Below are 15,459 nucleotides of genomic sequence, written 5' to 3'. Positions count from 1 at the left end.
ATGGCAGACCAGCACCAAGAGGAGGCGTCTAGTGAACTGCTGGCTGTTAAGGCTGATAACCCAGAGACATCTACCAGTCAACTACAACTGGTTCACTGGTGTAAAAAATGTGGAAAGTGTTTCGATGACATGTGTAATTTGAAGCAACACCAGGAAAGTTCATGCAAAGAGGAAAAAATAAAGGTGGTCTTCAAATGTGATGATTGTGGGAAGGACTTCAAAGGTTCATCATCCCTAAGGACACACAAGCGAATTCACAACCCATTATATTGCTCTGATTGTGGAAGGGTCCTCCCAAACTCCATTGCCTTTGACAGACACAAGCTGATGCAGCACAAGGAAATCCAATGTACCATGTGTGAGAAGACCTTTACCCTGTTGGGGCGTCTGAGAGAACACTATCTGCATCAACATAAATTTACAGGACCATACCCCTGCTCTCAATGTGAGAAAACCTTCACTCAGTTATCGTACCTTGTCATCCATGAGAGGGTTCATTCAGGAGAGTACCTGTACCAGTGCTCTGTTTGTCAAGCAAAGTTCAATTCAGCAAATTCTCTAACAATACACAGTAGGAAGCACACAGGAGAAAAGCCGTTCCTGTGCTGGCAGTGTGGAAAGAGCTTCAAGGCTGCTGGAGAACTGTCAGTGCATATGGGGACCCACTCAGAGGAGAGACCATTTTCCTGTTCGCAGTGTGACATGTCCTACAGAACAAAACTTCAGCTAAATTCACACATTGAACAAGTTCATGAGGGGGTGAGATTTACCTGTACAGTCTGTGGAAAGCAGTTTTACAAAGCAGTGTCATTGAAAAGACATGAACTCACTCACACAGGAGAAAGACCATTTCCATGCTCCTATTGCACAAAAACCTTCATCACTGCCAATGAAAAAAGGCTGCATGAAAGATACCATACTGGTGAGAGACCATACAAATGCCAAGACTGTGGAAAGTCGTTCATTCAGTCAGGTTACCTGAAATCACACCGACGTCTTCACACAGGAGAGAAGCCATTTGCATGTAGCTTTTGTGATAAAAGTTTCAGATTATCCTATCATAGGTTAAAACACGAGCGAACCCATACAAGAAAAAATAAGCTACATGTGTGTGGAGAATGTGGGTTAGCTTTCGCTCAAAAAAAGCGCCTGACTGAACACCTATGCACTCACCCCGTGAATTAAAATCGAAGGTTTTTTTGGAACTCTGATGTTCCTTTGTATTGTTATTAATTTTAAGACAGTACAGCAGGGAAAGTAGTGAGGGAGAAGGAAAGTAGGGGCACAGACAGAAGGGCAGAGAAGGAGTTTGAACCCTCGTCACCAGGAAGGTATATGTGGACCGGAGTCAAAAGCATTACCACTCTGGCATTTGAGTTCTTGTTGTGTGTGTGTGTATGTATGTGTGTATATATATATATATATATATATATATATATATACACAAAAAAACACTGGTTTAACACCTTTTGCTTTTAATAGTTTTTTTGTTGTTCATTTAATCTAGTTTTCATATTCCCTATATAATTTCAATAGCTAAATTGTAATGTAAACTGTTATTATCAAATAACTACAACATTGCATTTTCTGACAATAGCAATAATAAAGGAGGACATGAAAATATCTGATTAAAAACGTGTGTATTCCCATTCATATCTTGCACAGATTCACTTCATACATTTCTGCAAGCATTTGTTGAATTTTGTATCAGTCATATTTGTATCATTCAGGTCAACATCACTGGTCCTCAAATGTCTGTGACACTGGAACAAAATTATTAATGATGTTTGATTTAACTGGAAGATAGGCTAATCCATAGAAAGGTCCTTTTGGAGGAAGGGTATTTTTGCGGGGCATATTGGCTATTTTAAATGTTTATCCAAAAGCTTAATGGAGAAATAATTAATCCAAGTTTGGAATATATTACTCAGGCCGCCTTTAAACCACTATAACTGTCTCCGCAGTGCAATTACTTTGGGCACGTGAGAGTCAGCAACATGACAGCATACACGAACAGCACAAATGACACTCATAACCAAATGCAACACCATGGATGCTCGAGTGGATCACGTTTGTTAAATCAGTGACCAACCTTTCAAACTGTGTTGCATTGTGGGGATTAACAATTTCCGACATTCGTCTACATGTGGACTGCATGAACTTTACAACAACCATGTGATCAAAAGTCACGCAGTTTCGACTGCAGTCGACTTCAATTTTATGCAGTTGCTCCTCACCAGCTGCAATTTGCAGCCATCGCCTGTGTTGTGGGAGACACAAATTTCCTTAAATGTACTATCTTTTTTTTCTTCTCACCAGTACCATGGTATTTTCCTGCCAAAAAAACGTGCTAGCTACCATGGTACAAAAATGAACAATGGTTTTGTACTAGTAGCATGTTGTAAAACAAAAGCATGGTACTTTACAGTGAATTATGATGTCTGTGCCCCACCGATTTCCTGGTAAAGTGACCAAAATCGAAGTAATTTATGATACTCGCATAATGCAACATTGACTACTATTGTAGCTCTGAAATGGCTAAGCATAAACATAGTACCCTCTTAAACCCCTTTAACTCATAGTGAAAAACCACAACACACATGGTCTAGTAGTGTACCCTCTTAAACCTTGGGAGCTGGATGGAGTTTGAGAAGAATGACAGGAGTCAGAAACCTTGAAGATTTAAAATAGTTCATCTGGTAAGTTAACTAACTTCTCTCTTCAATATATTTTTCAGTTTGCTCTCTCATTCAACTGAATTGGTTACTATTATACAATTCTAAATAGCCAACATACTAAAAAAATATACATTTTTAAGGTATTAATAATATTATTTAATAGATTCTCAACATATCCCTAAAACAGCCATTTACAATGTTTCAATATATATCATTTTTGGAACCATTCATCATAATTGTGCATTACCATGGTAGAATGTATAATGCCGTTTAACACCATGGTATTTCCATGATCCACATCTATACCATGTTATAAATGAGGCAATACCATGGTAGTATTTAGGTACAATGGCAGTACCATGGTAATACCATCACACTTCAAGGCTAAAACCATGGTACATGACTACAACAGGCCAGCTTGACTGGAGCGAACTTTAGCCGACTTCTAGTTTGTTAATAACGGGCTTTTATAAACTAATTAAACTATCAAAACATTAAATAACAACAATTATATAACTACACTCCGTTTAACTTGGTGTTTCCTATCCTATGGTTTACAACTCGCTCACCGTGATGATAACGTTTAAAATATTTCGTTTATCTGGTGCCTCATCAGTTTTCTTGAATTGACTCACTAACTAGGCAGGCTAGCGCGAGAGCCACTGTGAGAGAGCGCGTGAAGCACCCACTAGAGCGAGCGGCTCCCCCTGCGGGCTGAAACAAGCACAACGCCCCTTGACTATCAATACTAAATGATTACAAAATGCCAAAGATCAGGCTACCATATATCTCACTTTCTCCCACATTTCAGGTTGGCAACACAGGGAACCCAAACATGAGCAAAAAACGGTACTATTAATACAAAAAGTATTACCCCTTTTTTCACAGCAACTATTTCCCTTTTTCTTTGATGTTTCAGAAAACTAGGACCAACAAGTAGCCTGCCTCTTTTATCAGAAACTTGCCCATACTGGTATATCAATTCATCAATATAATGCCAACCAACCTCTTTTCACATTGGGGGGTTTATTTATTTAATGCATTATATAGCCATTGTACCATGGTAACGCACACTTAATAAAGATAGTACCATATATCATTTTTGGAACCATTCATCACAATTGTGCATTACCATGGTAGAATGTATAATGCCATTTAACACCATGGTATTTCCATGATCCACATCTATACCATGTTATAAATGAGGCAATACCATGGTAGTATTTAGGTACAATGGCAGTACCATCACACTTCAAGGCTAAAACCATGGTACATTTCCATAATTCAGACAATACCATGGTTTAAGTGAAAGTACCTTAGTAGTACCATGGTATGAATGAAAGTACCACAGTACTAGTATGGTACATTTTTGTAAGGGAATTGTCAACCGATCTTTAGAGTGTTTTTGTTTGACAGATGCGAACGGAACCAAAGACTAACAGGTAGCAATTTAGCCGCGTGGATATAATTATAATTATTAAACATGTTTTATTGCAACAATAATAGCAATATTACACATCAATACAGGGACATTCCTGTGTATACAATAAAAAAAAAATTTAAACAACACCAGGACATCTTTAGATGTGACAAGGCTATGAGACATTAACAGACATTCAGAGACATGACTTCTAATAATTTCCCCAACTTTTTAAGTTTCACAAGTTTGAGGGATTTATAACATTTTAACAGTTCAATGAAAAAGGGAAAAAAAAATGAATTTTCCTACACCATTTACATGTGTGAATATATTATTTGGCCAAGAGAATAATAATGTTAATAAAATAGTTATTATCGGAATTACAAAGATAAGCATAATGCCATTTAACATCATCAAAGGTAAACATATACAGTGGATATGTACAAATGAATGTGATATTTGAGGCTCTCTCCCCAATTTTTATTCTTACATTTAATTTAACCTTTATTTAACTAGCCAAGTCAGTTAAGAACAAATTCTTATTTACAATGAGGGCCTACAACTTGATAGTACAATGTACACAAATATTTTCAGTGTGTGATATGGGGGTTGGAGACATGTTTATTTTGACATTACAAAGAATAACTTTTCTAAACAATGACAACACTACCATGTTGCACTGAGCCTTGCTGTTAGAAAACCACATCAATGTCAGTCTTTAAACTGTAGCAGATTCACTTCCCCTGACTTCACTCCTCCAATTTTTGTCTGCAGACGGTTGCTTCAGCCTTACCACTCATACAAGCCCACATAACACTGCTTTTAAGGGCAGCAAGCACATCCCAGGGGGCATCAGTTCCAATGTGTAGAGAATATGGGAATGGTCATTGATTATGGTGTGGGCTTTTTGCCAGTTTGCTGTTTGTGGAAGGAGCATTACAGGGGTAAATCCATCTAGTAGGTTACACACGAGGAGATGGAGAAAGAGGGCAATCTTGATTTCAATGCACATAATGTGACCCACATAGTTTATGGTGTACTGTACATTGTTTCAAAGTCATCTTTTTAGGCTGTGTTTTCTTGTTGCACATTGTTGACCCTCACATTTAGGGACACATCCCAGACTCTGGGATTTACACAGTTGCAGGTGAGTTTCTAAATTTTGTTTTATGATTATACAAGGGGATTGCTAACTATTGTGAGAATTATTTTTAGTTGGCACACCAAGTCGATAACCGAACTTGCTGACAAAGATGACTTTCAAAAAAATATATTCCGAATTTTAACTCAATTCACGAGGACTTTTATTCTGGGGGGTGTAAACGCAACCGGAAATTGAACGGACTACGTTCAGTGTCACACTCAGTGCTACCGACGGTTAGGTTTTAAAACTGTTGTAAGCCTTTTAACTTTGGAAACCATCTTTAGAACAAACACTTAGCTAATTGACTACTTTTGTATGAGGACGAGATGCAATGTCAAAATCCCAGCGAAAATGGTATTGCGGATTTTTTTTTACTAGACTTGGTGTGCTTGATGTTCAACATGGCGTATCCTCGCTAAATTTCCGTTTGTCTCGATCTTTTTAGTATGCTAGAAGCGGGAGGACTAGTACTTCTGAATCATCCACTGTTATGTTTTGTAAGGGATAGCCTATTTAGATGTTACAATTACCTTGGCAAGCATGTTATGTTTTTTTCCCTTTAACTAAATGAGTTGCTAGATAGGGACCTCAATATTTGGAACTAATCTGGTGCGCTTGATTAGTTTGTATGAATGCAGTTTCCACGTTTGGGGCAATTCCATTGGTTTCATTTTGTCTTACAAGTTAAATCAGGAACCTTGAGGAAATATTTTTAAGGTTTTTGAACCAGCTCTAACTTTCAATATCAGTTCAGTATTATTTCAATCATTATTGAGGCTCATATCCTTATTTTTAGGTCCCCCTCTTCTTCTTCCCTCTCTGCGTCTCTTCATTCCACCACTGCGGCTTGTCTCTGCAGCCATGTGGCAAGTGGTTCAGCGAGGAGACGTTCAAGATTATGGGATGCTGGAGGAGTTTGTCACCACGGTGACAGAGATTGTGCCAGAGCTTTTGAGTTGCAGTCAGAGGGCCCAACTCATTCTGGGGCTTCGAGCAAGGGTAAGAGATTGGGTTCAGAATGGGGAAAAAGAAGCATGCAACAAGATCATGTGAGGTTACTCTCTGACAACAATATTGTTGACTCTAGCCTAAAACAGCCAGCTGTTAAACATTGATTGAGATAAAGACCCTGACACTGGTTTCTCAAATACTGCCGTTGGCCCTTAGCTAGTCTATCTATCATTATCTCCAAATGAGAACAGAGCAATGCCTACGAAGTGTTTGGTTGACCTTTGCTCTACTCCTGACTGGTCATCTGTAATTTTAGATGGTTCTGGAGTTGTGTCGCACTGAGCAGACAGCAGACCAAGACATTCAGCAACACCTGGACAGGATCCGGAGCCTCATATCCACTGGGGAAGCAGAGGTGAGTATCTTTCTGGGAGGGAGCAAAGACCTATGTCACTCAAAGTATTATGTCATTGAGTTGTAAAATGTGATTATTTAATTGTTGTGCGTGTTTTGTTGCAGTCAGGTGATGCAGAGGTGGAATTATCTGAATCAAACTTTGTGGAGCTGGTTGAATCTCTGCTGAAAGACCCAAGTGAAAGGGAGACCTTTTACCAGGTTTGTGTTGCTCTTATATGGTAGGAAAGTGACCACCTCTTTCTGCTTGATTTCCCTATCCAGTTCCATGATTATTTTGGATAAAAAAAATAACTCCAGGCTACACTTTAACATATAAAACCAAATAGAAAGTATGTAGAAATAATAATGGACCTATATAATTTCAGATAACTGCCCTTATCTTGACAAAAGCTGTGCGACCCTCTGAATTTTGAAACCCCGATGTGGCCCTTGAGCCAAAAAGTTTGCTGGTCTAGGTTACAAAAGGCAAATACTAGGCTAATTATTGATATTCATTATTACATAAATGTATTCTCTCCTAGGACGTGTTCCCTGTGGAATTTGGGCCCAAGTATGACACTGCAATACAGATGCTGATGTTAGAATTCCTTTCCAGACTTGAGAAGTTACTTCCCATACCAGACCTTGAACAGGTAATAAGAATGAATAACACCTTTATCTAATTAGTTTGGGAAATTAGAATTCAAGAATACCAAGCAAGAATCAATAATATTTTCATGTTTAATATACTGTGAGTCGGACATGAGTTTGTAGTGAGTTAATGATTTCAAACATGTTCCTCTCTCTCAAGACTGCCTCCTTGTTAAATGCCGTCCCCTCTGCCCTGGAGAAATGTGTACAGTTTGTACCTGACCCCATACAATTGAGGACCCTGCTCCAATACCACAGAAAACTTGGGCGTTTGGACTCCATCGGTGAGTATCATACAGACTCAGAGGATCCATAGCAGGTAGCCTAGCGGTTAGAGCGTTGGGCCAGTAACCGAGAGGTTGCTGGTTCGAATATCTGAGCCGACAAGGTGAAAATCTGTCTTTGCAATTGAGCAAGGCACTCAACCCTAATTTGCTCCAGGGGTGCCGTATTACCATGGCTGACCATGTAAAACAACACATTTCACTGCACCTATCTGGTGTATTTGACAGTAAAACAGGGGTTTTTTTGTGCCAAAATTGCAAATATTTGAAGTATAAGCTAGTTGTACATGATGCAAATATGAATTGTGCATTTAAAGTGTAAAATGTAATTTTGTTTTTGTGTTTTGCACAAGTCCTTGATGAATAGTGTCTTGTAAGTCATGGGTTGGGCACCAAATGGAATATGAAACTGAAATTAAATAAATAACAATTATATAAGATTGTGGAAAAGTAATTGACATGTATGACGTTGGTCAAACACTGTTGCAGAAAATATATTAATTCAGTTTAACCTGTCTTTTGTCTCCCTCTTGCACAAAAAGAAACTCCATCGTCCTTTGGTGACTACATCCTTTCCTCTCTGTCTCTCCCTCCACATGTACGTGTGGTGACTGCCACAGAAGTAGATTCACAATCAGAATATTTGGCTAGAGTGGAAGGAAAAGGTTTGGTGGAGGGTACAATGGAGAAAAATGGAGGACTACTTGCACCAAATGAGGATCAAAGAGATGCATTTACTGAGAAGGAGCATGCTATGAATAGGAAGCATGTAAGTGGGGAAACGGACAATCAAGCTGTCACCGGAATTCATGTTCAAACCTCAAAACAAAGCAAAAGGCTGCAGATTAAGAAAATACGGTCAAAAGTACAAAAAACATGTAAAACGGATTCTTCCGGGTGTGCAATCCAACAGCCATCCTCCTCCAAGGTGCATACCTCCCTGAGGAAGTCATGCAAAAGAGGCCAGTTCAGTAAGACATACCCAGACTGTGAGAGGACTTTTGCTCGAGCCACGTCCTTTAGAAGGCACCAGCGAAGCCACACTCAAGATCATGATCATAGGTTTAAGTGCCTCAAATGTGCAATAGGCTTCAATGATCTTTATGATCTGAAGAGACACCAGCAGGGAGTTTGTGAAAAGAACCTCTCAACTTTGGTTGATGGGGAAAATAAAGAAGAGATCCCACAACCCTCAACTAGCAAATCTCCGAACACATCACCCCTTAAGACGCTCTCTCCATCAGGGCTAACACAGAAAAGACCTCTGGACACCAAAACATGCTCTTTGTGTAGGAGGTTTTTCACTCGTACTTCAGACATGGCAAGGCACATGAGATCCCACTCAAAAGAGCATCCATTTTGGTGTGTAAATTGTGATAAGAGATTCAAGTATTCATATGATTTGAAGAGGCACCAGAGAGATTTGTGTAAGAAAGTGAACCAGGAAGATTTAGGTCAGGTTGGTCAAAATTTGTCACAACAGAAGGGGAAACCGCAGCCAGAGAAAGATGAATCCCAATCAATGGGTAGCACTGGGTCTCTTGGCACTGATGAAAACCCGCAACCATCTCACAAAGGTCTGTCCGACTCAAAAACCTGTTGTGTCTGTGGTAGGATTTTGACTCGTACCTCAGACATGGAAAGGCACTTGAAATCTCACTCAAAGGAGCGTCCCTTTCATTGTGCTATTTGTGAGAGAAGTTTTAAGTACAAAGATACCTTGAAGAAACATCAGGAAATCCTTGGCCACGAGGGCATTCTAGAAGACTTGGGTCAGAATGTGGACCAGCAACAAGCGGAAGTTAAAAACGAAGGTTGCAGCAGCCCTCTCACTACCAAGGAAATCGACACTGAGCCCCTTATCACGGCTGCTACTTCAGTGCCGACTCTCAAAGAACCCAAACCATGCACTGTGTGTGGGAAGATTTTTAACCGTGCTTCAGGAATGGCTATTCATATGAGATCCCATTCAGATGAGCGTCTTTATCAATGTGGCAACTGTGAGCAGCACTTCAAGTACATGCATGGTTTAAAGAAACACCAGAGGGATATCTGTCTGAAGGTGAACCAAGAGGAAGCATCTAAGTTGGTGGACCAGCAACAAGAGGATGCTACTCCAGAGGAGGCTGGTGAACTGCTAGCCACTGATGACACAAGGGCAGAATGCAAGGAGGAAGAAAGAAAGGTGGTATTCAAATGTGATGAATGCGACAAAGATTTCAAAGGCTCATCCTCCCTAAGAACACACCAACGAATTCACAATCCATTCTATTGCTCTGATTGTGGAAGGATATACCCGAACTCCATTGCCTTTGACAGACATAGGCTGATGCACAAGGAAATCCAGTGTACCATGTGTGAGAAGACCTTTACCCTGTTAGGGCGTCTGAGAGAACACTATCTGCATCAACATAAATTCGCAGGACCATACGCCTGCTCTCAATGTGAGAAAACCTTCACTCAGTTATCGTACCTTGTCATCCATGAGAGGGTTCATTCAGGAGAGTACCTGTACCAGTGCTCTGTTTGTCCAGAAAAATTCAGAACAGCCAATTCTCTAACAATACACAGTAGGAAGCACACAGGAGAAAAGCCGTTCCTGTGCTGGCAGTGTGGAAAGAGCTACCGGGCCGCTTCTGAACTGTCGGTGCATATGGGGACTCACTCAGAGGAGAAACCCTTTTCTTGTTCGCAGTGTGACATGACTTATCGGACAAAGATTCAGCTGAATACACATATTGAGCAAGTTCATGAGGGGGTGAGATTTACCTGTACAGTCTGTGGAAAGCAGTTTTACAAAGCAGTGTCATTGAAAAGACATGAACTTACTCACACAGGAGAAAGACCATTTCCATGCTCCTATTGCGAAAAAACTTTCATCACAGCAAATGAAAGGAGGTTGCATGAAAGATACCATACTGGTGAGCGACCATACAAATGCCAAGACTGTGGAAAGTCCTTCATCCAGTCAGGTTACCTGAAATCACACCAACGACTTCACACAGGAGAGAAGCCATTTTCATGCAGCGTTTGTGACAAACGTTTCAGATTTTCTCATCATATGAAAAGGCACCAGAAAACCCATATAGAGAAGCATGTATGTGGGGAATGTGGGGAATCTTTCACCCAAATTCGATGCCTCAAGGCTCACCAACTCACTCACTCACTCCCTCAATGAAAATTGAGTTATTGTTGTACATTTGCATATCAGTTGTTGAATGTTTTTTTGATTTTTCTTTTGGATAGATTTAATAACTAGGTCCGTCAGATAGTTAAGTGGATATTTTGAATAGATCATCTAAAATGTTGTATAGAGTCGGCTGCAAGTATTGATAGTAAGTCATTTGTAGAGAGAATCTAAATGACCAATGGGCAACTGATTTTACTTAATGGACAAATCCACCCAAAAACATATATTTGGTATTTGTTTCAATAGTCCATTGTTGACGTACAGTGCATTTGAAAAGTATTTTGACCCCTTGACATTTTGTTACATTACAGCCTTATTCTAAAATTGATACATTTGTTTTTTCCCCTCAATCTAAACACAATACCCCATAATGACAAAGCAAAAAACTGGTTTTTAGAAATGTTTGCAAATTTATTTAAAAAATTATTATAATAATATCACATTTACATAAGTATTCAGACCCTGTACTCAGTACTTTGTTGAAGCACCTTTAGCAGTGATTACAGCCTCGAGTCTTCTTGGGTGTGATGCTACAAGCTTGGCACGCCTGTATTTGGGGAGTTTCTCCCATTCTTCTCTGCAGATCCTCTCAAGCTCTGTCAGGTTGGATGGGGAGCGTCGCTGCACAGCTATTTTCAGGATACTCCAAAAATGATGTATCGGGTTCAAGTCTGGGTTCTGGTTGGACCACCCAAGGACTTTCAGAAACTTGTCCCGAAGCCACTCCTGCATTGTCTTGGCTGTGTGCTTAGGGTCGTTGTCCTTTTGGAAGGTGAACCTTTTCCCAGTCTGAGGTCCTGAGCAGGTTTTCATCAAGGATCTCTCTGTACTTTGCTCGAATCATATTTTTCCTCGATCCTGACTAGTCTCCCAGTGCCTGCCGCTGAAAAACATCCCAACAGCATGATGCTGCCACCATGCTTCACTGTAGGGATGGTGCTAGGTTTTTTCCAGATGTGACGCTTGGGATTCAGGCCAAAGAGTTCCATCTTGGTTTTATCAGACCAGAGAATCTTGTTTCTCATGGTCTGAGAGTCCTTTAGGTGCTTTTTGGCAAACTCCAAGCGGGCTGCCATGTGCCTTTTACTGAGGAGAGGCTTCCGTCTAGCCACTCTACCATAAAGGCCTGATTGGTGGAGTGCTGCAGAGATGGTTGGCCTTCTGGAAGGTTCTCCCATCTCCACAGAGGAACTCTGGAGCTCTTTCAGAGTGAACATCGGGTTCTTGGTCACCTCCCTGACTAAAGCCCTTCTCCCCCGATTGCTCAGTTTAGCCAGACGGCCAGCTCTAGGAAGAGTCTTGGTGGTTCCAAGCTTCTTCCATTTAAGAATGATGGAGGCCACTGTGTTCTTGGAGACCTTTAATGCTGCAGAAATGTTTTGGTACACTTCCCCAGATCTGTGCCTCGACACAATCCTGTCTCGGAGCACTACGGACAATTCTTCCGACCTCTTGGCTTGGTTTTTGCACTGACATGCACTGTCAACTGTTGGACCTTATATAGACAGGTCTGTGCCTTTCCAAATCATGTCCAATCAATTGAATTTAGCACAGGTGGACTCCAATCAAGTTGTAGAAACATCTCAAAGATGATCAATGGAAACAGGATGCACCAGAGCTCAATTTCGGGTCTCATAGCAAAGGATCTGAATACTTTTCTAAATTAGGTATTTCAGTTTTTTATTTTTAATACATTTGCAAAAAATTCTAAAAACCTGTTTTAGCTCTGTCATTATGGGTTATGTTTCACTATATTGGATCACTCCAATATATTGGTATCACTCCGTGGCAGAGGGATACATCCGAGGTGAGGATTTACAGATTTACTCCTGTCTCCTGTGTACACCTGTGTCACGGCTGGTGTCCGCCCCTATCTATAGAACCCATGGCCGCAACACATGTTCTCTTTCATTTTCTCGGCGGACGTCCGTATGGTTTGAGGTACAAACTTTCTGAAGTTTGCTTGGTAAGTCACTGGTAAGTGTATTATCTTGCGTGTAAGTATACTCACTGGCTGTTTGCTGCTGGCCACATGGCCAGCCCCTCCTCTTGAGTGCTCCACTCGCTGCGCTCGGTTGATCTGTATCTTCCGCCCGTGGTTTGTCGTACTTGTGTTTCGTTAGCGTTACACTACAACTCCGTGTGCATCCTTTAATATATTGGTGGCTCTTGCTGCCACAAACTGTATTTACCTTACACAACTTGCCGACTGGCTTGTTCTTTGTGTGTTGTGAATTGCTTAAGTGGCTTCTCTGCTAATTACTCTACAAGGTTTTTTTTCCTGTTCTTTCCCCTGCAGAATGTAAGAGCATGTTGAGGCATTAACTTTGGAGTTCCTTAGCAGAGTTACTCCATCATATGGTGCTGTTTTTACTGCTTAGATATTAAAACAGCTAGGTAATATTGCAGTTGGCGTTAAAAAAAAACGAACAAAAAACATATAAATCAAATCCATTACCTGGTTGCTGTTTTTTGTCTGCCTGTTTTTCCCACACGGGTCTTCCCCATTTTGCAGAGGTACTGAGTAATTTATCCCTCACCAGGTTCCTATTCCTCCAAGCGGGTCACGACAAGCTCTCCCAGGGCGTCGGACCCCTGCTCCGTGGCCTTGCTGGCTTGGCTGAGCTTATGGCTTCCCTTTGTGACAGGTGTGATGGTGGCATCCCCCCTGGAGATCGGCACACCTCGTGTATGCACTGCCTGGATTTGAGCCACATGGAGAGGGCGGTGGAGCGCCCTACTGGGTGCCAGTTCTGTGTGGTGTTCTCAGAACGCCTGCGCCTGGCGCGATTGGAGGCCATTGTCGAGTGAGTCGGCCAGGCTCGGGCTCAGGCTGGGGACGAGCTCCCTCCCTCAGGAGTGGTGCGCCAGCGAGCTGTTAGTCCCTCTACTGGGCCCAGTACCCCTCCCAGGAAGTGTGGCTGGAGCCACCGCAGGCAGAGCCCATCTTCTGCCAGTCCTGGACGGGGGCAGGAGTTGGACCGCTGGGACCACCTTGAGCGGATGGCACATGCCCTGCGTCAGGAGGTCAATAGCTTCGATGACGACCACAGCTGTTCCCCGTTCGCCAGTGATGGGCTGTTCCTGGGGGACAATGCTGGCACTGTTCACCACCGTGGGCGGGGCTACCAGGCTGACAGGTCATCAGAAGCCGGCCGGTGGAGCTTCATTGCCCCCAGCGGCTCGAGATGCTAGGAGGGGCCTACTCACTCGGGTAGCCACTGCACTGGACATCAAACTGGTGGACAGTGATGACTCCATCTGTCCCCATCTCTGCTAAGTTCCGTGAGGCCTTGTAGGAGAGCTGGGCCTCTGCCAGGGGGCGCTTCTTCGGGAGATTATAGAGCGGAACCCGCAACTGAAGCCGGGACTCCCCAGAGTCTTTGAAGCCACATATGGGTCCCTCTGCTCTCTTGGCCGACAACGCGGCCATGCTGCTGCAGGCCTACCTGCAGACTCTGTTTCCCCGGCTGCAGGGGGGCACAGAGGAGTTCCTCTAGGAAGCGATGGAGGTGTCTCGCCTGCTTTGCCTGCTTTGCGGATGTTGTCCGCTACAACTGTCAAGGCGCAGGTCGTTACCTCCAAGCGCCAAATCTGGCTGGTCCAATCTCGCTGATTTCCAGAGCACATTTGTCACTCTACCCATCACCCCAGGGCTGACCTTTGGCACAGGGGTTAATGACATTCTGGAGCAGACCGATAAGGTTCGTATGAACCGGGAGACCCTGAGACGGTTAATGCCGCCTCCTCAGGCCCCGGGTCCAAGGCAGACGGACCGTCGCCACCACCTGCACCTGAATGACGGTGGGGTTCCCTCCTGTCCTATCGCCTCGTGCTGAAGAACGACAGCGGGGAGGGGCACAGCAAGGTGGAACAACAACCTGTCAACCGTCACCACCATAGGGATGTGCCTGGGGGATCCAGGCGCCAGAGGAAAGGCGGGCCCCGGCAGGACCCCTGACACACCCTTCCCCAGCCTCGGCCGCTTCTCCTGGTCTCAAAGGGCAAAGTGGGAAGAGTGTGTGGAGTCCCCATGGGTGTTGTCCACAATGCTCGAAGGGTACCAACTCCAATTCCGCTGCCGGCCCCCGTCCTTCATGGGCCTTCGTGTCACCCTAGTGGCCGACCCCCTGAAGAAAACCCTGCGGCTGGAGATCTCCTCACTCCTGGACAAGGGTACCATCCGCAGGATCGAGAGTTCAGAACGTTTAGGTGGGTTCTACTCCCCTTATTTTATGATCCCAAAAAGAGAGACAGAGGGTTTCGACCGATTCTGGACCTTCGCAACCTCAATGGGTACTTAAAGCTACTGAGGTTCCACATGCTGTCCCCAGCCCAGGTGTTGCAGGCTGTGTCCAGGGACCAGTGGTTTGTGATGCTGGACCTGAGGAATGTGTATTTCCATGTTCCTGTTTACCCAGCTCATTGGCAGTACCTCCGATTCGCTTTCGAAGGGAGGGCTTACGAATTCATGGTTCTTCCCTTCGGCCTCTCCTTGGCACCCCGTACTTCACAAAGTGCATGCACGCTGTCCTGGCACCTCTCATGTCCCGAGAGTTGTTGATCCTCAATTACCTGGACGATTGGCTGATTTGTGCCCCAACCAGGACCCAGGTCCTGTCAGACCGAGACATGCTCCTGACCCACATCGGCGGGCTGGGCATTACTGTAGACTGCAAGAGTCGTCTGACGGCAACCCAGAGGGTGGCCTTCATTGGCATGGAACTGGACTCAGTCCTCATGAA

General features: G+C 43.2%; 1 protein-coding gene across 3 annotated transcripts in view; it reads left to right on the top strand.

Annotated features, from left to right (window-relative positions):
* LOC120050112 (zinc finger protein 16-like) overlaps nucleotides 1-15,459 on the top strand; it is a 32,134-nt gene that overhangs the window by 7,704 nt on the left and 8,971 nt on the right. Inside the window, exons 1-6 of one of the 3 annotated variants that reach the window (XM_038996760.1) lie at nucleotides 5,482-5,596; nucleotides 6,039-6,241; nucleotides 6,510-6,608; nucleotides 6,713-6,808; nucleotides 7,132-7,242; nucleotides 7,401-7,524. In XM_038996760.1, the coding sequence (XP_038852688.1) occupies nucleotides 5,569-5,596; nucleotides 6,039-6,241; nucleotides 6,510-6,608; nucleotides 6,713-6,808; nucleotides 7,132-7,242; nucleotides 7,401-7,524 (661 nt within the window). In that variant the 5' untranslated portion in view covers nucleotides 5,482-5,568. Of the gene's footprint in view, nucleotides 1-5,481; nucleotides 5,597-6,038; nucleotides 6,242-6,509; nucleotides 6,609-6,712; nucleotides 6,809-7,131; nucleotides 7,243-7,400; nucleotides 7,525-15,459 lie in introns of those variants that run through there. The other 2 variants (XM_038996756.1, XM_038996757.1) reach the window with 2 other exon arrangements.

Source organism: Salvelinus namaycush, chromosome 6 (assembly GCF_016432855.1).
Source record: "Salvelinus namaycush isolate Seneca chromosome 6, SaNama_1.0, whole genome shotgun sequence".
Taxonomy (NCBI): domain Eukaryota; kingdom Metazoa; phylum Chordata; class Actinopteri; order Salmoniformes; family Salmonidae; genus Salvelinus; species Salvelinus namaycush.
This window is presented reverse-complemented; position numbering and strand designations above follow the sequence as displayed.